The sequence below is a fragment of the Hyaena hyaena genome, unplaced genomic scaffold (assembly GCF_003009895.1).
Source record: "Hyaena hyaena isolate Hyena2069 unplaced genomic scaffold, ASM300989v1 scaffold_399, whole genome shotgun sequence".
NCBI lineage: Eukaryota > Metazoa > Chordata > Mammalia > Carnivora > Hyaenidae > Hyaena > Hyaena hyaena.
This window is the reverse complement of record NW_024081033.1, coordinates 1,474,346-1,497,817: the sequence shown is the minus strand read 5'-3', so window position 1 is coordinate 1,497,817 and position 23,472 is coordinate 1,474,346. Positions and strand designations below refer to the sequence as shown.

The 23,472-nt window shown below is 38.5% G+C and overlaps 1 protein-coding gene across 1 annotated transcript in view; it reads left to right on the top strand.

The window, feature by feature from the left end:
* Nucleotides 1–23,472, top strand: part of PHLPP1 (PH domain and leucine rich repeat protein phosphatase 1) — a 209,224-nt gene that overhangs the window by 85,941 nt on the left and 99,811 nt on the right. The window contains exons 2-3 of the mRNA XM_039251897.1: nucleotides 16,223–16,419; nucleotides 22,760–22,885. Coding sequence (XP_039107828.1) covers nucleotides 16,223–16,419; nucleotides 22,760–22,885 — 323 coding nt within the window. The remainder of the gene's footprint in view (nucleotides 1–16,222; nucleotides 16,420–22,759; nucleotides 22,886–23,472) is intronic.

The window sequence follows — 23,472 nt, the reverse complement described above, 5'->3', positions numbered from 1 at the left end:
TCCCTGGTAATTAGTGAATTAATTTTGTTAGTGTTAAGAGCCAAGCTAAGAATTAATGCCATTTAAAACTGCTTATAATTGTTAATGTGAAAGGCTCCAAATTTCAAATGTGAAAACCCAGAATTAATATAGAGGTTTTTAGGTGGTTAGTCTGAGAAGTTAGTGATTTAGAGTAGAGGGAGGAAGGCTGAACAGAAACAACCAGAGATAATATCTGGGGGTTCAGATGCCTTAGGAGGCCTGTGTGGCTGGGAGGGCATGGCCAGGGCATGTGAGAGGCTGGTAGGTCAGAGAGTTAGGAGAGGGCCAGGTCAATAGAAATTGCTAGGCTGTCACAGATTTGGGCTTTCGCAGACTTAGTCGTTGAAGGCTTTTGAGCAGAGGAATATCATTCCCGGTGCTGTTGATAGCAGACTACTGTGAGGAAGGACAAGCTAGCAGGCTATGGCAGAAATCCTTGGAAGAGATGAGGGTAATACACCCAGTGAAGATGGAAGTGAGGTTGATATGTGGTTGAGTTCTGGATATATCTCAAAGATAGGGCAGAGGTGGAGCTTGGATTAGATCTGGGGTGTGTAAGAGAGAAGAGTCCAGGAATACACCACGGGTTTTTACCCGAGATACTTAATAGATGGACTTGCCTTTTCCGAAGATGGATTAATCTTGGAAAAGCGGGAGAAGATATTCAGGTAGATGCATGGAGTAGACAGCTGGACAGAGGAAATGGGAGTTAGAGGCAAGAAGACTGGGCTGGAGATACAAATTTGGGAAGTTACACGTCTGATGTGATGAGCCCATTCTTTGGATTCCATCTGTGCATGGAATCATGTAATCATCACAATAATTATATGCACGCTTGTTAATAGCTCTCTAATGCTAAGTACTTGTCTAAAACATTACATTTGTTTGGCATCAGTATCCAATGTGATCCCCCCGTACATTTTACTCTTTCTGTCATAGTCTCTATCAAAGTATATTGTGCTCTCCTGGTTGTCTTACCAGACTGTAAGACTTTTGAGGGTTGGGACCTGTTGTCTTGTATGCCTACTACAGTGTATACAGATATTCATGTCGATCATGTAAAACTCCATTTAATATGAATTGAATTGGGTGGGACTGGATTATAAGTGTACTAAATTTGCATTTTTAAGAACATATATCTTCTATGAATGCTGGAAACCACCACCTTTCCATTTTTACACAAAACTTGCTGCAAACAAAAAACAACTAAATTTTCCTTCCTTTTCTTTCTTTCCTCCATGAGTGGATTACTTTTAGGGAGGCAAGGCCCAAGTGATATCAGTGGAAATTAAGTTATAACCATGTAACTTTTTTTTTTAAGTAGACTCCATACCCATCATGGGGCTTGAACTTCCAACCCTGAGATCAAGAGGTATGTGCTCTATCAACTGAGCCAGCCAGGCAGCCCATAACCATGTAACTTTGTACAGTACTCCAAGTCATTAATTTGAGAGGAGCTCAAAATAGCTTTACTATTGTTTTCTGTCAAAAGTTGAGTATTTCTGAAGACTTAGGGTAAACATTGGAAAGGTTATAAAAATGAAAATGTCATGTTTTTCCTTCTAACATTAACTTTGACTCCTAACCATGATCCTTAATTACCATGCCGCAGTTGGATGAGTAGGAAGGAACATTTTTCTGATCTTTAAAAGTTTGCTTGATTTTAGCAGATTGTGCATGGGAATGATTAATACATTAAAAAGACACAGCTTGTGCTGTCTTCTGACCTCTTACAGAAATAAATAGCACCGATAACAGATATAATAGCACTGAAGGCACTGTCATCATTATTTACAGGAAGAGGGAGCACTAGGAGCTGCCCTGTATACAGCTGGGGGAGAAAAGTATCTGAGGAATGGTTAATATGCAGATCACAGAAAGCCTGAACCTTGTACCAAGAAAGACCCTTAACAATGAGATAATCCTGTGTGTGTGTGTGTTCCTCTCTTTATTAGGAGTTGGATCGGGAGAAAGATGGGATTTATACCATTGAGGACAGAGTTTGTTAACCAGTGATCTAATCTGATTTTCCCATTTTCTGTCCATTTTTGAGAGATCGAGGCCTAGAGAAGTAAAACAACTTCTCTCAAATCATAGAGCTAGTTAGTGGCAAGGCCAGGTCTAGAATTTAGGATCTGTCTTTCAGTCTAATCCCGCCTTAATTCTTATTTTAGACTTCAATGTTAATATTTTCTTTAAAGTGATATCAATATATTTATCATTAGGCTTTATTTAAAACTGTGGGAACTCTATTCTGTATACTAAATTGGAAGGTGTTTTTCCTTTCTAAAGCCATGAGACACCAGAAATCAATAGCCATGGCATAAACGAAAGTACACACTTTTGGTTTTGGTTGAGTCTTACTTGTCTATTTGACTGTGGTGTCAGAAGCTGTATATTTTTTTTGTAAGCTGGACAAACCAGCACAAATATAGGACAAAACCCTGGGATGTGCTGGTTGAAGTGTCTAGGTTATCGGGCCTGTTCTCATGCTGTTGGGCCAGGTCTTGGCGGAAGCATGACCTTGGTGTGCTCTCTTATCAGAGCTGCTTGCTGTGCTGACTTTGCCGATTTATCTTACGAAGGCATATGGTACCAGATAGTATTGGTGGCCACTTAAGGGACTTCCACATTTTAGACACCAGCTAGGATTCCCCTTTTTGCCTCTTCTTAACTGTAATGATAAAGTTGACAGAAATCTCCACCATTTTCAATACAGATGTTTTTTTTTTGTTTTTTTGTTTTTTTTTTTAATTTATTTCTGAGAGAGAGAAAGACAGCATGAGCAAGGGAGGGTCAGAGAGAGAGGGAGACACAGAATCTGAAACAGGCTCCAGGCTCTGAGCTAGTTGTCAGCACAGAGCCTGACATGGGGCTTGAACCCACGAACTGCGAGAACATGACCTGAGCTGAAGTCGGACGCCCAACTAACTGAGCCATCCAGGTGCCTCTTCAATACAGTTTTTTAAGCGCTTTGTTTCTTTTTTATTAAATGAGATAGCTTATGTGAAATAATAAATGTTAGCTTTATTTCTTTTTCCTACTTCTCATATACCATGACAACTATAGAAGCTTGAAAGATAAGTCATGGCTACTGCCTTCAGGGAGTTGATAGTCCTAGAAATTGAAGGTAAGGTGGGGAAGGTTGGGATAAAGATATAAATATAGTGGTGTGGGACATTTCTGCCCTTGGGAAGTGGGGATGGGGGAGGGCTTTGCAGGGAAGTAGTCAGTTGAATTGAGCCTTGAAAGATAGGATCTTACCTAGTAGAGAGGATAGTGCCCCTGGGAGAAGTGCTTGATAACACACAGTTCCCTCTACCTCTCACCTTTACTCATTTCTTCAGTTTTCTTTCCTCGGTTCCTCCCCCCACCCCCTTCTCTAACAACAGTATATTCACTTGCCAGACACATTTGTGAGTTTCCAATGCCAAGTATGGTAGGTGGTAATGGCTCCTAAACATGTCTGCCATGTCCTAATCCCCAGAACTTGTGAGTGTTACCTTATTTGGTAAAAGGGTCTTTGCTGCTGCAGTTAAGCTAAAGATCTTAAGATGGGATGATTATCCTGGATTAATCTAGGGGGGCCCTAAATCCAGTCACAAGTTTTCTTACAAGAGAGAGCAGAGGGAAATTTGAGACACAGAGAAAAAGGTGAAGTTGCAGACAGAGATGTGATTTGGCTAGAAGCAAAGGAATGCTGACAGCTCCTGAAGCCAGAAAAGGCAAGGAATGAATTCTCCCCCAGAACCTCTGGAGGGAGCACAGCCCTGCTGACACCTTTTTCTGGGGGCCACTGTAACAAATTATCACAGATTGGGTGACTTAAAATGACAGAAATTTAGGGGTGCTGGGAGGCTCAGTTGGTTAAGCATCCAACTTTGGCTCCGGTCATGATCTTATGGTTCATGAGTTTGAGCCCTGCATCTTGCTCTGTGCTGACAGCTCAGAGCCTGGAGTCTGCTTCCAATTCTGTGTCTCCCTCTCTCTCTGCCCCTACTCAACTTGCACTCTCTCTCTCTCCCTCTCTTTCTCTCTATCTCAAAAATAATAAAATGTTGAATTTTTTAAAAAAAATCCTTAAATGATAGAAATTTATTTCACGGTTCTAATTTTCTTTAATGTTTTATTTATTTCTGAGAGAAGGAGAGAGACAGCGTGAGCAAGGGAGCATCAGAGAGAGAAGGAGACACAGAATCTGAAACAGGCTCCAGGCTCTGAGCTGGCTGTCAGCACAGAGCCTGCTGCGGGGCTCGAACCCACGAACTGTGAGATCATGACCTGAGCCGAAGTCGGATGCTTAACCGACTGAGCCACCCAAGTGCCCCTGTTTTGCACTTCTAGAAGCTAGAAGTGGTCCCTCTGAAGACTCTGGGGGAGGGTTCCTCCTGGTCTTTCCTAGCTCCTGGTTTTGCTGGCAAGGCTTGGTGTTCTTTGGCTTTGCTACTGGATCACTGCAGTCTCTGCATCTGTTGTCACATGCCCATTTTCCCTGTGTATGACTGTTGACTGTATTCAAATTTTCCTACCCCTCCCTTTTTTTAAAGATGAGGCAGGAGCATCTTTTATTTTATTTTTTAAGTCTATTTGTTTTGAGAGAGAGAGAATGGAAGAGAGAGAATCCCAAACAGGCTCTGCACGGTCAGCACAGAACCCAGCGTGGGGCTCAATCTCACAAACCATGAGATCATGATCTGAGCTGAGATCAAAAGTGACGTCAGAAAGCTGAGATGCTTACCTGACTGAGCCACCCAGGCACCCCCAAATTTTCCTCTTAAAAGGGCAGGAGTCATTGGATTAGAGCTACCTTAATCCAATTTGATCTCATCTTAACTTGACTGCATTTGCAAAGACCCTATTTCCATATAAGATTGCATTCACAGGTGCTGTGGATTAGGACCTGAATATATCTTTTTGGGAAATGCATTTCATCCCACAACAGGGGTTGTGGATGGCTGCCACAGTGACCTAGAGAATGGAAACAAAGGAACTAATTGAGAGTTTGTTGTTCACTCAGCAAAAGATGACAGCTATTGGTTTGGGATATATTTGGGGGATAGAGAATAAGAATCTTCAATAAGAATTGAAGATAATGAGGGAGAGAGGGAAATTGAGAATGAGTAGCTTTTCTACTTTTACATATATACAGTTGCTAGTCCAAGGTAGTGAGAATGATTTATAGTGATGACCTTGAATACATTTAAGTGATTAAAAATTGTATTGGCATTTCTTAGTACGTCTTACAAGTAACTGAATGTGAGGCATACTATTTTTGATGATAATTTTTACCCTGGGTGTTGGTTAAGTGAGTGTTTACACTCAATAAGTTTGCTCTGTTCAGTATTTTATAAGTAATGGGCACATTGTTTGTACATGTGTTGGCATTTTAGCTCACTGTCTTCCTGGTTTATTTCATTGATGGATGCTAGCTTCATTTAGAGTTTTAAGTAGGTACCAAAATATGTAAAATTGTTGAAAAAATATGTAAGATTGTGATAGTCTGCAGGTTAATCTTCACGGTTTTTAAGTTTTCTTGGAGTACTAAGGGCTTCTCCTGAAGACAGTTAAATAAACAATGAGGTTTGTTTAACTTTGAAAGAAGCTTGTTTGACTTAGAGGGAAGTGAGCTGCTAGCACTGGCACAGTTTACTAATGGACCAATTATTGGTCTGTAGCCAAGCTTTTGCCCTACTACAGGCAAAAAATCATGGAATGCTTCATGTATCTTTAGTAGTTTGAATTTCCAGATATGATGCTTAGAGACGTGATACTTTAGTCCGCTGGAGCATTTGCCTTAAACATTTAAAGGTCAAAATGCCATGCTGTACCTAGCAATCTTTTTAGAGTTCAGCTAACACTAATTGCTTGATCTTAGGGGATACTTCATGATTAAGTAGGTTTTATTTACTTAATAATTATTAATTATAATTAATTATAAATTGATTATAAATAATTATAAGTTTTAATAACTTAATACACTCACTGCATTGTATAGAGAATACACTATGGCAATACTCAACAAAGGTAGTACTGTAACTATTTAATTATCAAGTTTTGAAAAAGAACTATAAAACCAAAGAAAATTAGACCTGTCTAGATGAGGGATCAATAGTATAGTAGGTGTCCTCCCAAAATTCATGTCCACGCAGAACCTCAGAATGTGACTTCAGCATCTTCGCAGATGTAATAAGTTAAGTTGAGGTCATATTGGATTAAAGTTGGCCCCAAATCCAAAGACTGATGTCCTTCCAACAAGAGATACACACAGAAACGCACAAAGAATGTGATAGGGAAACAGGCAAAGGTTGAGATTATGCTGCCATAAGGCAGGGAATGTTAAGAATTACCTGTAACCACCAGAGGCGAGGAGAGAGGCATAGGGCAGTTCCTCCCTCAGAGCCTTCAGAAGGAATCATCCCCACCGACACCTTGATTTCAGACTTCTTGACTCTACAGCTGTTTCTGTTGTTTTAAGCTACCCAATTTGTGGTAGTTTGTTATGGCAGACCGAGGCATGTAGGTCCATCGCTAATACAGATCAAGATTCCAAGAGTAATTTTCAGCGAAAGATGGATCATTGCTACTTTCAGAGCCACTCTACCTGCTATGCAGCTGCTGCCCAGAGCCTGTCTTCTGGAGAATTGCCTGCCATTCTGCTATCTGTAAGAAGTGTGCTAGCATCACTTACCCTTGGCCCTCCCATGTGACAGGCAGCACAGTTGATCAGAGCCTTTTTCCCCTTGTATGTCCTGAGAAGGATGGGAGGCTTGGCAACTTACTAACGCATATTGGTGTTCCCAGTTTTAGAAGTTTGCTCATGTGATACGATAGCGATTTATTTCAGTTCTAGTTAGGGTAAAACTTTGATTTGAATATAACTGTTAGAGATATTTTAGCTACTGCAACAACCAACCATACCTATCTTACTCTTTGCCATAGTACAAGTTTCTTTTGTTCTCATGATCAAGTCTGTAGCTGATTCTGGTTAGGCAGCTCCATTCCAAGTGACTCAGGAACCTGGGCTCCTTCCATCTTGTGGCTTTCCACCCCCGTGAGCCTCCTGAGCATCCTGCTGGACCGTCTTCATCCAGCTGGTCAGTGGGTGAGGAACCTGAGCAAGAGGATGTATGGCATAGGCAGATCCGGAAGTGGCTTATATATTTCTGCCCACATTTTCTTGGCCAGCACTAGTTGCAAGACTCCAACAGCATTCTAAGAGAGGCTGACAAATGCAGTTATTATGTGCATGCAGGAAGATGAAAAGGGATCGATTGTTGAACATCCAATGAGTTTTGCTCTCTAGTTTCCAGGGACACTAAAAGTGATAAATGAACATCATTCCTGCAGTGGAATAATGGGTTGTAAAGCTTCTCCTTTATTCTCCTTTCTGATTCTTCTTTGGTTTGATCTCTGTTACTCATTTTTTGGTTTATATCTACTTTGAGTGTTTATACACGTATCTGTTTATTATCATACTCCTCATGTACTTTATAATGAAAATAAGGAGAGACTATTTCAGACTATATACATACTGTAATACAGTTGAATGACTTTAATTTCCCCATCGTTAACGCCTCCCTTCCTTTACTTAAAAAATAATTCCCTTAATATTTCTAGAAAAAAAAAGTTTGAAATATTTGGCTGAGAATTCCAGGCAAATGTTTTCCTTTGTAATATAAATGAAGAATTGTTAGAAGCTAGAAAATTTTTTTTGAGCCACCTGTTTTCCTTCATCCTGTCTTTTTCCCAAACATACAGCTATAGATTACATAGTTTTAATAATTTGAGCTATGTATGTTAAGAAGTGGTTTTTCTTTTCGCCCAAGCATAGGTGTGTATTCATTAATGCAAGAGGTACTTGCTGAGTGCTTAGTCTGTTCCAGATATGGTACTAGGCTTTGGACCTGCGCATAGGAAAGAGCCACACTAGATTATGTGTTTGGCCTACTCTGGAATAACAAGCCATGGGATGGGGTGAGTTGGAGGAACTGTAAAGCCCAGGAAGACTGGAGTTCTAGGGTTCTAGAACCCTCTAAAGATCAAAAGACTTACTTGTGAATACGTGATTTGGTCACCAAGGAATTAGATCAGTGCCCTACATCTGAAAGATTTATTAAATATGCTTTTATGATAACAAGCACTATAAAATACATGACTGTCAATTACAACTATTTTCATTGTGGTTGTTTGGGAATTTTTTGTTTTAATCCATTCCTGAGTGTTTTGCTGCTTCTTGTAGTCAAAGCCAGTTAGTGACCTATGGCAGAGTAACCCCTCCCTCTGACTTTCTCCATTTGGTAAGAAGTTATTTTTGGGGGGTGAGGGGCTAGGAAAACAGTAGAGTGCTGGATAAAATCAGAATGCTATTTGTCTATGTACAAATGTTAAAAGTTTTCATCAGAAAAATTAGAGGTTTGTTTTTCTTCTGCTTTTTTAGTCTATTTTCTTTTAATCATTTAAAAAGTAGAGACTCCCCATGTCGTAGTCAAACATAGCTACTAGTATCAGCAATCTGAAACCTATTTCCATGTAGTGGATATGGGTTCATTGTTATTAATAGTATGGTTTACTGTGCTTTTTCTTCTTTCACATGTTCTTAGGATGCATGTAAAGGTTACTCATTCCTTTGGGAAAAAAATTCAGTAGTGGAAGCATTCTTATTCTTGCTCATTTTGCTTATTTTGCTAATTTATAGCTGATTTAGAGTTGCTGCCTAGGAAGAACTGGCAGTAGTAAAGAGAGATTGGGAGTCGTAAAAAAAAAAAAAAAAATCATGCTCCTTTGATTCAGCATTTCATACAGTGAAAGTTTGGAAACTATCCTCAGTAATGAAATGAGGAAACAAAAGATAATTTATGGAGTATCTTGCAAGTTTTTAAGATATAAAGACTGACAACTTGGAAAAGTGTGTGTAATACAGTTTGAAGAGGCTAAAGCAGGGTATAAAATGATGTGTATAAGTATATACATGATATATAGATAAAAAATGGGAAAAATTCACCAAAATGTTTATAATACTATGAAGAAAATAGGATTATATTTTGTTGTTGTTGTCTTACTACCCTTTGTTCTGAACTTTGGATGATTGGGCTGTATTTGAAATAGTAACAGAAAATAAGTGGGAACTTTGTGGATTTTGTGTGTTATTCTGAGAAGATTTAAAGTAAAGCTCCTCAGGTTTCCCATAGTTACCTACAGGCAAATTATATATGAATGGGCTAATTATGGGAGGTTTTATTTTTTTTTTTGAGATTCCTAATAAGTTGAGGGATGGTTATTGTTTGGGTGAGTTTCAGACATTTCTGAGACGACATTTGTACAAGATAGTTTTTAAGGTCCGTTTTAGAACATCTGAATCTAGATTCAGAATGAGATGCCATAATTACATAGATCTCTTTTGGCTGGTCAGCATCTCACAGATGTTTGAATCTAGATTCAGTGTCTTTAATCAACTTTGTAGGGGAAAAGTAGGTAGTTAACTATTATCTAATGCAGTAAAGAGGAATTAGGAAATTGCTTTGCTCTTGGAATCTTTGTTTTTGTTATAAAACTTTAACATTATCAGCATGTGTTATAAAGTAGACTGTAAGCTCTAACCCCACCTCCCAGAGAGAACTACCCGGGGGGAAAAGCATTTTGAATCACATTGGGTCTTACTTAATGTGTTGGTGTGGACATTGCTCCTTGTAACCTTGTCAAGTCATCTTGGGTAAAGTCTGTTCTTCACAGCAAAGGAAACAAACGCATGGGGACTTTTTTTACTAGGAAAGTGGAGTAGTGGTGTGGATTATCCCCAAATCATTCATGCTTGATTTTAGAATTTTTATTTTAATATTTACTTATGAATGTGTGCATGCCTCTTTGGAACTTCACCACCCTCCTAATAAAAGTATCTCACAGTGAAAACTCCGCTGGAGCGATGGAACTGTCTGACCTCATCACCCCGATTTCTGCGCCCACAGCAGCCTGCGTCACCTCTGACACAAGTCACAATTTTATCTAAAGGAGGGACTGAATATGTTTGTTCTTTTGAGAGCTGTTATGGGTGTTCTAGACCTTAGGCATTCTCAGATTTAAGATTGAAGCCACCCAAGGCTTCCAAAGCCTCATGGTAAATAGTAATTTGTAATTATTCTGAGGCCAAAATTTGAATTGAGCATACCATGAGGCCTGCCTGTTGTTGCCCGTGGTTTCTGAGAAGTTCAGCTGTTTCTCCTCACTTGTGGTGTTTTATGCTTTCATGCTTGTTGCCTATGACATTATCCTTTATGGAGAAGTATGACAAAAATAAAGCCAGCTGGGAAAGCAGGTGATGAAAATTCTTCAGTCTACCAAAATGATGGTTTTTAGCCAGAAAATAGAAGTTGTAGGTAATTCAAGAATGTTGAATGTGGCTGAGGCTTAACAAACCTATGGACCTGAACAAGTGTACCATGCACTGTGATAGAAAGGACAATAAAAAGTTAGTGAAACTGTTACAGTGATTTTTCTAGCCAAGGAAAAAAATCGCTCAAGGAAAGAAAACTCAGAAGAGTTTTGAAACTCAGAAGAGTGTTGAAAAGGCTCTTGAGGTACGGCCGGGTTCTGCAGAGAGATGAGACTGCCATTTCTGGGAGGGAACAGATGGCGAAGACATTGACCTGACGGGTAAAGGTTGACTTGATGACATTTCTCAAATGCATTTTCTTTGCCAAATGTGAAGTTAATAATGGGAGGCTACACCAGCTAACCATTTATTGCTCCTGGAATGGAGCTGAAGAAACACATAAAGCAGGGAAGGGTTATGTACTCTATGAAATCAGGATTGTAATGAAACCCACCTTGGAAGAAAATACCTTCTCTAAATATACATACATCCCAAGAAGAGATGTGAGTAGCAGGTATTCAGACAACAAAGAAGTAATTTTGATAATGGAATGGAGGGAATTTTAAAGTGCCTGAGAGATGAATCAAGTTCCTTGTGAGGACAGGAAGTGAGGGAAGAGAGGAGGGATGAGGGGGTATAAAGGCAGCACCTGCTCTCTAATTCATTCCTAGTTGCCTTTGTCATCCTTTCCCCAGCTTGATGAACTTGCTTCCTTGGTCAAGTTTTATCAACCAAATGTTCATGATCACCTGGTTGAAAAGACATTGTTAACCTAATGCTGTAACTAAGTGGGCCTCAAATGGTGGTCCTAGATCTACGGCATCAACAGAATATCCAGCCCCCATCTAGGATTACTGAATCAGGAACTCGGGGTAGTGGAGTCCTGCAGTCTGTTTTTAGCAAGCCTTCCAGGTGATTTTGGTGCATGCTGAAGTTTGAGGCCCTCTGCTGTGACTTGTCTTCATTCAGCATTTCCATTTAGCATTTGAATTTAGTATTGTTTGTTTGTTATATATTACATAGAACATATGTCATACAGGGGCGCCTGGGTGGCTCAGTCCGTTAAGCATCTGACTTCGGCTCAGGTCATGATCTCACGGTTTGGGGGTTCGAGTCCTGTGTCGGGCTTTGTACTGATGGCTAGCTCAGAGCCTGGAGCCTGTTTCAGATTCTGTATCTCCCTCTCTGACCCTCCCCTACTCATGCTGTGTCTCTCTCAGAAATAAATAAAACATTAAAAAAATTCAGTAATAAAAAAGAACATATGTCGTAGTAATCATCTTCATTACTTTGACTTTTGGATTTTTTTTTAAGTTCATGGCTAATTTTACTACAGTTTATATTAGAGTTTGCTTTGGTGGATTAAAAAAAAATATTGGTTCTGTGAGTACAGAACCTAAAAGAATATGAGGGGGTAGCTCACATTTTCCAGGTGCTGTTTTAATTATTATAAGGGAAATTGTAAGCTCTAGTGGTATTCAAGAATTTAGAAATTAGAGAAAGGTTCAAAACATGAGATTTCTTAGGGAGAAGGGTCCACAGCAATTTTGGGGATACAAATAAGCCTAATCAGGGGCGCCTGGGTGGCTTAGTCGGTTAAGCGTCCGACTTTCACTTAGGTCATGATCTCGCGGTTTGTGGGTTCGAGCCCCGCGTCGGGCTCTGTGCTGACTGCCAGCTCAGAGCCTGGAGCCTGTTTCAGAGTCTGTGACTCCCTCTCTCTCTGACCCTCCCCTGCTCACGCTCTCTCTCTCTCTCCTAGAAATAAATAAAACATTAAAAAAAAATTAAAAAAAAAAACAACAAAAAACAAATAAGCCTAATCAAGTTGAGTGGCTGTCAGTACGAAGCAAGATTTACTGGGCAGTTGACTTTATATATTTTGATCTGATACATAAATTAACCCTCCCCAAACCTATTTAGCAGCTGGTTGTCATTTCCATTAGTTAAAAGCAGCTAGTCTTAAATCTGTTTCAAAGCTCCTGCCAGCACGTCTTGCTGAGGCTGTTTAGCCTTTCAGCTGTGAGACAAAATTCCCAGGTGCCCACTCAGTGCTCAGGTCTCTAGACCCTGCTATAGGTTGTTGCAGTCCCTCCGCCAGCTCTTGAAATGACCCTAGGCAAGTAATTTAATTCAGTCTTTCTGTCACTGAAGGTAGTCAAGAAGGATTTAAGGATTTATATGCAATAAGAAACATGCTTTAGAGTTTCATCAGTCTAAGCTCTAAAGGTAGAGAAGGTCAGGTGATGGTTGAATGTTTTCACTTATTCCTGACCATTTCTAGCTCTAGGGACATGGTAAATTCTTCCATGGATTTCTTATGCAGTGATCAGTCTTTCTCAGTTCTTGGTGCCATATCATCACAAAAGCTTCCGTTCTCTAAAGTTTTGGAAGTTGTGATTGCTTTATATGTTATTTTTATTCCTGTTTTCTCTTTTTTGTTTTGTTTTTGTTTTTACTATTTCTGATTATAGTAGACCTTCACTATTTGTATAACATTCTGTGGATTATTTTAGGGAAAAGTGGGTTATTAAAGTAATACTATGGGTAAATAGAACTAAGTGACACCGACTCAGTAAAGTTGTATTAGTTATTGCCCCAACACTTCATGGCTTAAAACAGCACACATTTATTCTAGTTTCTCTGAATCAGGAGCTTGGGGGCGGCTTAGCTAGGTGGTTCTGGCTCAAGCATCCTGCAGCCGAGGCGACTTGGGCACAGTGGTTCTTGGGGCGTGCCTGGGGCTGGCGGATCGCTTCCTGCATGGCTCAGTCATGTGGCTGCTGAAAAGGGGCCTCAGTTCCCTGCTGGCTGTTTGGCAGGGAATTTCACTGCCTCACCTTGTTGGCCTTCTCGTAGGGTCTTCAGAGTGTTCCTGTGACGGGGCAGTTGGTTTCCCCAGAGAGAGTGATCCTAGAGAATGCTCCAGGAGGAAGCTATATGCCCCTTATGACTTGGTTTCAGAAGTCGCTTCACTTCTGCCACATTCTCTTAGTTAGAAGCAAGTCACTAAGTACTGTCCACATGCAAGAGGAATGGAATTAGGCTGTACCTCCTGAGGGGAAGAATTTAAAAGAATTTTGTGGATGTCTTTTTTTTTAAACCACCGCAATGATAGATGTGTTATATATTTAGCAAAGGCATCTGATTGGCAACAACCAAATTTGTACGTACTTCTCTGTTGTTTCAACGGTCTTATAGTTAAAACAGGTACTTCTCCTGCTGTATAGATGTTCCTGAAAATTTTCGTGTTCTCCAAAATTGTAAATTGAAAATAAAAATTTATGGGAAAATGCAGTCAGAAGGGGGCAGGAGAAAATAAAGAAGTCTGACGCAAAGGAGAGTGCATGTGGGTGATTGCCTAGGTATATAGTGCTTATTCATCTTCGTATTCCCCAGAGCTCTGTTTGGTACACAGTGAGTCCTGAGTCCTGAGGGTGTGTCTGATCTGGGACACCCAGGGAGGGAGCAGACAACAAGGATATTGAAATTCACTCAGAACAAGACAAGGAGGGGTTTGATTCAGGCTGGGATGTTTAAGGCTTTCCAAGGACAGACTGATCTTACCATTAGGCTCCAAGACTATTCAGGCACTTTGAGAATTTTTCTAACCAGAGAATAAAAAGCCTGTCTCTGTTGATGTGTCCATATTCTTCTCCCATATATATATATATATATATATATATATATATATCCCTTCTGGGATGTATAGTCCATGCTATCTGGTAATTTGTTCTGGGACTTTCTCTAGAACTTTTGTGGAGTTGGGAGAATTGAAGGGCTGTCTTTATGTGCCCCTGTTGTCTTTTTCACAGATCTACATAAGTGTGGCAGGTTAACATGTGTCCTGAAGCCATTCTCAGATGGGGCCAAATAAAATGTGTCCTTTGCATTTATTAGTCTGTATGTAAGTTTGTGTGTGTGTGTGCATGTGCACTCACACATATGCATATTTAGATCAGATCCCTTGTTAGACTGTGTTAGTTTATTACATTTGTGGAGACTGGGTTTTAGAAATTCAGTAGTCTTGAACTTCTTTCCAACAGGAAATGTCTGTCATGTAGGAAGGAGCTTTTAGCCTGGGAGTCTGAGCATTTTCTTTCTGGGTGTAAATGAACCAGTACTGAGGGGACAAGTGAATGATGTGGTCTGATCCATCACTGGCAGCCTTTGGCAAGTCATGTCTGATCTGACATCTCCTGGGCTTCCTATCTCTTTGTGGGACATTAGCATCTGGTGCCTGAACAATTCAGCGGGGCCCTCAGCTCCCTTGTGGGCGGCAGCTGTGTAGTTGTTTGCTGGGGACCAAGTTCAAATAGCTGAACCACTGTTAGGCCCCATGCTGGCCCAGCCCCAGAAAAATTATTTAGTGTGCAGTCTCTATTTTATAAAACATTCTGATATACTGGGAGAAAGAGGAAGTGAAATTCAAACCTGCTGGTTTTGTTATTTCTGCCCAAAGGTATGTATTGGGATGGTTCCAACACTATGTCTGGATCTCTTGAGATCTATTTTTGGTGCTGCTGCTCTTCCTGTTTCCTTCTCCAGTAGGTATTAGACATCTACCAAAACTCCTTGGTATTTATGTTAGTTTTTAATATTCATAAGAATAAAATTTCTCTTGAGTATGTTTCTTCTGTTAGCCTTTGGCAACTAGGCAAATTTCCAAATAAATATAACACTTCTGGCTTGGGTCCTGTTCAAGGACACGTGTCTCTCATTAATTTATTTCTGAGCGTGGGTTTCAGCACTCTTTGATATTATACATTCAGTATCTGCAACTGGGGATGCTTTTCTCCTTGTTTATAACCCTGTCACACATGAGTCAGTAGTTCTCCCATCCAGTTGATGGGACTTGTCTGAATATCATTCTGCCAAATTCATTTCCAGCTTGGAAACAAAGACTCTGAAGATCTTTCCCAGTGCTCTCTTTCTCTCTGAGTCTCAGCGCATCTCCCTCTGTATCTTCCCTCCACGACGCACAAATGCCACCACACACCAGCCTTCATAGAATTGGCGTTAAGTCTGTCTTTGAGGATTTAACTGTAGCCATCAAGTAGTGTTTTCTTACTAGAAAAGTTATTTATTTTTCATCTCCTTAATAGTAAATGTACGTTGAGTAGCTGTAGAAAGAAAAATATCAGCAGTTAATTTCATTACAATGGATTAGTTTCATTAAATGTCAAGTCTTGAATGTTAATTTCCAATCTCGGTCTGTAATATTTTCTTTTTAGTGTACTTAAATTAACTTTAGCCACTTATAAAAATCTTTTTTTAAACTAATTTTTTAAATGTTTTTTATTTATTTCTAGGAGAGAGAGAGAGACAGCGTGAGCAGGGGAGGGTCAGAGAGAGAGAGGGAGTCACAGACTGAAACAGGCTCCAGGCTCTGAGCTGGCAGTCAGCACAGAGCCCGACGTGGGGCCCGAACTGCGAGATCATGACCTAAGCGAAAGTCGGACGCTTAACTGACTAAGCCACCCAGGCGCCCCTAGCCACTTATAAAAATCTTGAAGTCATCCCTTTTTTAAATGCAAACAAAAACTGTGAAGGATATATAGAAGAAAATAACACTTGGTTTATAACAGAGGAGTTAAAATGGTCTTTTCCCCAGGTTTTAAGGAAAAAGCTTTTCTTCACCTAAAGTTAAAAATGGACATGTGGAGTAGATGTGGTAGTTCTTACCATAACTGTATTACTGCACATTTCAGAGTTGCTCCGTTATAAATTAGATTGTTGCCCATAATTATTCTCTGTTGTCCAGGTGGTTTATCTGGTATGCCAGTGAGCTGAAACTCATTTCTTTGGACTCAAGTGCTTGCTTATTTGTTTCAGGAAAACCTCACAGCACTGGTAGCTCTGAACGGATTCAGCTCTCAGGAATGTATAATGTCCGTAAAGGCAAAATGCAGTTGCCAGTGAACCGATGGACCAGACGCCAAGTCATCCTGTGTGGGACCTGCCTGATAGTGTCATCTGTGAAAGACAGCTGGACCGGAAAGATGCACGTTCTGCCACTCATTGGTGGAAAAGTAAGTTTAAAACGAACAAAATGCTAACTGGTTCCCCAGTGTTACTAAGCTTCCTTTGAGCCATTTCTATAATACGCGGTCCATGGTTTTCACTCATCTGAGGTCTTACTCAGTTCCTGTTGCGCTCCCCCAGTGAGCATTGTTGGATGGTGGAGTTGTGGCAATAACATGTGTTGGCTCACGTGAGGCCCTGGTGATCATCACTTTTTGGTACATGCATGTTATTTACAGACCTGAAACAGAGCAACTAAAAGTCAGTATTATATTTTAGGCTGTAGATGATAAATTATTCTTTATTAGTAGATATCTCTTGATATCTTGAGTGTATCTTGTGTAGGATAGAATAATGATCCTTAATTCCAGGGCTTAAGGATCGTTCAAGCATTCTTACCAAAGGTTAGACTCCTTCTCACTTCCATGAATCTTTGATCCAACTTTGCCATACTTCTCTGTTTATTTTTGTTTAGTGACCAGTGAAGTTAGCAGATTTTAGTTTATCAGGTTAGCCATTCATGATTTTTGAAATTGAAATGTCAACTTGTTTCAGAAAACAGCTGTGATATGGCTGATAGTTATTCCCAACATTACTAGCTGCTTTTCTTTGGGCATGTTGATTATTTTATTCCTATCATTTATGAAATAGAAAGCACCAAATTGCTTGGGGAAAATGTTACAGTCTTTTTTTGCCATATCCATTTATTAGTTCTCAAGTGTTAGTAGATGTATCATTACCATAATTATATGTTAATATTTCCTGATGTTTAAATGATATGGTAATCTCAGGGCGCCTGGGTGGCTCAGTCGGTTAAGCATCCGACTTCGGCTCAGGTCATGATCTCATGGTTCATGGGTTCAAGCCCTGCATCAGGCTCTGTGCTGACAGCTCAGAGCCTGGAGCCTGCTTCAGATTCTGTGTCTCCCTCTCTCTCTGACCCTCCCCTGCTCACGCTGTCTCTCTCTCTCTCTCTCTCTCTCTCTCAGAAATAAATTAAACATTAAAAAAAATCAAAACAAAAATAAATGATATGATAATCTCTTAATAAATGGGAAGGCAAATTTGGATGAAGAAAAGGTTTGTGAAAATTGGGGACATATTAAGCAAATATTTTCTTTACTGTTTTCCTCCCCGAATGGGCATGGGAAAGAAGGCAGAAAGAACATGGAGGATATAAATAGAGGGGAAAAATAAAACACCAACATTTGTTGAAGTGAACTTTTTAAAATTGGCAAATATTTGATCTGCTTATTCCAGGGATTAGAAATGAATTAGGTAAAATCAGATGTGTGCAGTAAATGGCTTTATTATTCACCAGCTATGGAGAAAATTCATTCTTCATTCATAATTTAAATTAGTCTTTCTTATGTTAGTAGCCCATGTCAGTTCCCTACCCACCCCTCTGCTATTATACATTCTAATCCTAAGAAGACTAATAATACTTGATCATTTAAAAAAGATTTTGACCAGGCTGCAAGGTATATTTAGATCTATTTCAGTCATCTATCTTGAAACCATTACTTAACTTTTGTCTGAGCATTGAAGAATTACTGGTGTCTTATTACTGAAGATTTTGTCCTTTAAACTGAATTCTGAATTATTGGTCATCATTACTACTTCAATAGGTCATTATTAAAAATGCATATTTAATCCTTGATGCACTGTTAGGTCAACAGTCTCTTTCTTCTCTATGATGTTAGGCATTTACTTAGGCAAATTAATATAACTATTTATTAAATAACCTCTGTGGGGAGGCCACTTAGCCTGGTGTCGCAGAATACCAAGATGGGTAAGTCATCATCCCTCCCTTTGAGTTGCTTATAATTTTACTATCCAGAGATGAAGGATGGGCACAACAGTATCTGCTCTAAGAGAGATGCAAAGAAGTAGTGCCGGAGATGAGTGGAAGAAGAGATTACATTTTGTTCTGGGAGAATTGGGGAATTTTGTGATGAAGGAGGTAGCAATTATGTTGGAACTTGAAGGGTGAAAAATCTTTTGCCATATGAAGGAGATGACCAGAAAGATTATTGTGCTCAGAGAAGCAGAGGCAGGAAAGTAGTGGAATGTTCAGATAAGGTCAGAAGATCGCATTATAATTAGCATTTTCATTCAAAGCTAGAGACTTGTCGTGTTTCCCAGGCCTATTATTGGATGGACTTCTACCATTGAATGAATTGAAATGGCTTCCTTTTCTCACAGACAAACCTTGTAAAACCTGTTTTGTACTATGCCTTTAAAAATAATTGAGTATGTTGAAAAACAGTCTTTTAAAACCTGTTGACCAAGTTAGGGAAAAATAATTCAGTCTTTGCAGTCTGAGGTTTCATTAATGTTGATCTGTTCCTTTTTTCATTCTGCTCATTCCGTTTTATTCTGTTAAAGGAAAAGCTGAGGGCAAATGGAAGGTTTTTGGGTTTGTGTTTTTAATATTTATGAAGAAGACTAGAATGAAGTGTGAGATAGATTGGCCATAATATAGCAACAATTGCTGATAAATCAGACCCACTCCTTGAGCATGATCATTAGTTTACTTTTTCAAATGTTGAATTCCAAATATGAAGCTAAATGAAGCACTCTTAAAATTTAATTGTTGGGAAAGATTTAACAGATAAATTTCTATTCATTGTGCAAGTATTACATTATATTTAATTTTTCCTGTAGAATTTAACATAGATTTTTAGATATGGCATTTTAATATTTTACTTAATATTTGTTAAATTATGATGAATGATAAATTGAATAACCATTTACCTACTACTGCTACTCAGTTTAGGAATCATACCCATAGTTTTCTACCTGTATTCTCTTTACATCTGTCCCACTGGTATCCCCGAATCCTAACCCCAAAGGCATCCACCCATTGTCCTAGAATATGTATTCATCATTTTCTTTTTTAAAATAAGTTTTATGATGTAACTATGTTTTGCTTGTTTTTTGATCGGAATAAAATTGATATCATATCGTGTGTGGGCTTCTGTGATTGAATTTTTTCACTCAGTATTGTGTTTCATAATAAGATTCTGTGTTGCTTTCTGAATATGGTTTTCATTTGTATAATGTTCCCCTCCGTAAGTGTTCTAAATTCTCATAATTTCTTAAGTAATTTTCCTGTTGGATACTGGATTGCTTCTAGTTTTTTTGTTATTATAAATAATTCTGCCAAAATGGTCTTATGTTGATATGTCTCCTGGTATCCAAGTAATTTTTCTAGGGCAATAGTTCTTAGCCAGAGTTACTGTGCCCAAAGTGGACATTTGATAATATGTGCAAGTGTTTTGATTGTGAAGTGATTGAACAGTTAACGTATCAGTTGATATAAGCTAAGTTATGCTATGGTGACAAATCCCCCCAGATGTCAGTGACTTAACTTTTTTCTTATTCCACTAACTGTTCACTCTCGGTTGGTAGAGATTTCTTTTTTCACATCACTGTACAGGGACCCAGCCCTCTCTGCTCTCTTATAACATTTGGAACATGCAACCTTCCTTTGGTACTTAAGCAAGGAAGAGATAACTGGAGAGCCGTGAACTGGCTCTTGTATATTTGGATGTGGAAGTGACGCATGCCACTTCTGCTCATGGCTCATTGGCTGGAACTAGTCACATGACTTCACCTTAATTGCAGAAATTCTGGGAAATGTGGAAAGTAGTATGTTTGGTTAACACCAATATCTTTGGTGCAAGGGGACATTATTGGTATTTACGGGGCAGGGGCTCAGTAAGTAAAATGTCATGCAAAGTATTAGACTGCACAATGTACAGTGAACTATTTAATTCAAAACCCTTATAATAAATGACCTCCATGGGAGGTACTGCTCTTAGATACGTACTTGGTGCAGTTACTGGACTGTAGGGCATATGCACATGCTACAAGATGATACCAAATTGTTTTCCAAAGTTGTTGCACCATTTTACACTCACATCAGTGTACATTCTGTTTCTCTACATCTTCACCAAACTTTACTGAGGTATAATTGACATACAATAAACTGCACATTTTGATAAAAAATTGGTAACAGTATAGATAGCTAAATACACCCATTAAACCATCACCACAGTGAAGAAGAACGATCGTATCACCCCCAAAAGTTTCCTTGTACTTTTTGTACCCCTTGCCTTCCAGTCTGTTTCTCTCACTTTTCCTCATCCCCCAGAAATCACTGGTCTGATTTCTGTCAATGTTGATTAGTTTAAATGGCATTAAAACAATATTTTGTCTTTAGTGTATAGAAATGCAGCTGACTTTTGAGTATTGATTTTATATCCAGCCACTTTGCTAAACTGTCTTATTTATTCTAATGTAATGTTTATAGAATCTTTGGAGTTTGCTATGTAGCTAATCATGTAATATACAAATAATGACGTTTTTCTTTCTTCTTTAATATATTTTTGTGTCTTGTTGTAATGGCCCAGACTCTAGTACAGTATTTAGTAAAAACAGTAGATACTTGTCTTCTCTCTGATCTTAGAGAGAGTGGTATATCATCATTAACACTGAAGTTTGCCTTAGATATTTGATAAATATACTTTGTCAACTTGAGTTGTTATTTGCATTCTTAGTTTGCTAGCAGTTTTTATCATGAATGATGCATGAATAGTGAATGTTATTGAATGCTTTTTGTACAGCTGTGAGGATGATCATTTGGTTTTTTTCTTTAATCTGTTGATGTGATTAATGATTTTATAGTTCCAATAATGTTAAATCATCTTGCCTTTCTTGAGGTAAATCCCATTTGTTCTTGACATAGTTTTTTTCCTTCTGTATTTCTGGATTCTGATGCAACATTTTGTTCTAGATAAGTTCATATCTGAGAATTGCCTATAGTTATTTTTTCTGTTACTGCTCTGGTCTGTTTTTGGTTATGGAATAGTTTGGGGTATTTTTCTTCATTTTTTGTTGGGTGGATGAGTTTGCACAAATTTGGAATGATCTGTTTCTTGGAACTTTGGTTGAATTCATCTATAAAATGACATGGGCCTGATATTTCTTGAGAAAAAGTTTGTTTAAATATTCAGTTTCTTAAATGATTATAGGACTGTGTAGGCCTTCTGTTTTTTTTCTTGATTTAGTGTTAATATTTTTCTAAGATTTTGCCACAAAATTGTTTATAATGCTCTTTTAAATCTCTGTTTAATGTGTAGTCATATCTCTCTTTTCATTGTTAATGTTATTTATGTCTGTCTTCAATTGGTATGAACCAATATCTATTGACATTTACTTTGTTAGCCTTTTCAAAAAACCAGTGTTTTGTTAATGTTCATGTTCTCTGTTGTATACTTGGTTTTCATGACATTGATTTCTGCTTTTTATTATCACCTTTATTCTGGTTTGAATTTATTCAGATTTTGGTTTGGTATTTTCTCCCCTAACTTCTTGAGACACCTGCCAATGAAAATAATTTTCTGCCTTCTTTTCTAATATGAGCATATAAAACTATAAAATTTCCTCTATGTATTGCTTTTGTTGCATTCCACAAATTTTTATATGTAGTATTTTTTTTTAACAATTCAGTTCTAAGACTATCTAAATTTCTATTACATTTTTTTTTCTTTGTAAGTTGTTTGGAAGTGTGTTACTAGTTTTCTCAGTATACTTGGATTTTAAATGGATTTTTTATTATTGACATCTAACTTTTAATTTCATTTTGGTCCTAGAACATGGTCTGTGTTACCGATCTTTTTGAAAATTCTTTACCCTTTCTTTATGACTTGTGATTGGTTTTGTAACAGGCATAGGAGCTTGTGGAATACCATGTTACTTTATTGTCTCACTTTTCCTGCTTAGGAAGCATGTACTAGGAGTGGAAATTTGATTTGAGTGTATCACTGCCTTATTAGGACTTGAAAGTTCTTACGATGGGGTTTTCTTTCATGTTAATCTCAATTTCACATTAAATTTTTAAAAACTTATTTAACACGCTTGAAGACCTCTTTTTAAAAAGGTTGTAATGCATAGAAATACCTAATTCCCTCAAAGTAAAAATCCATCTGCAGTAAAAATCCTTAAATCAATCTTAAGTGAAACTCCTCCCAAAGGAAGGAAGAACCCCAACACCCTATTGTGAGGCTATAGAAAGATAAGAAAGGGCATCTGTTCCAATCTAAACAGGAAGAAGAGAATTTCACTACTGTGGGGAAATCTAAAGAAGGCAAAACTCCCCATTTTCGATTTCCTTGTAATTCAAATTGGTTAGTCAGACTCAGGAACTTACATGTTTTAAGTATTAAGAGGAACATATATAGGGAAGGATGCAATCTACGTAGGCTCACTGACCTAAGGTTTGGTTAATGAACTATGTAAGTGGTCTGCTTTTCTGATGTGTGTTTGTCTCTGTTTTTATAGGTAGAAGAAGTGAAAAAGCACCAGCACTGTTTAGCATTTAGCTCCTCTGGACCCCAAAGCCAGACTTACTACATTTGTTTTGATACATTCACAGAGTATTTAAGGTGGCTTCGACAAGTCTCCAAGGTAAGTGCCTGCCCAGGAATATTTTTCAGCTTCTAGCTGGCTAGAGTTGCTTTCTGTTTTACCCAGTTCTAGAATATAGTATTATGCTTACTTTTTTTTTTTTTTTTTTTTTTCAGATACTGGTAATAGTTTGCAGTTTTTAGTTTTCTGAAAGCCCATTTTGGCTGAAAAGTAGCCAATTGAAAATTTTTTAAATTGTGCTTCATTTGCTGGGTTCTGTTTATCCTTTAAAAGAAGGAGGAGGAGGAGAAGAATTCAGTGGGTAGACCGGCATTACTATCTTAATATTATAGATAAGGAGCGTAGACTAAGAATATTTAAGGGACTCGCCCAGGGTAGGACAAGTGCGAAACCACAGAATACCCAGAGAAGTGTCACAAATTTCCCCTCTTCCTCTCTTTTTTCATATTCGTGGTTTAATCTGTGCCATCTCCCTTTCACCTGTCCAACTTCTGCCTTTTGAATGGCTTAACTTCTTTTCACATCTTCATTATTTTGACCATTTAATAGTCCCCTAATTAAACGAGATCACCATGACCTATGAAACAGCATACCTCTGTGTGTGTGTGTGTGTGTGTGTGTGTGTG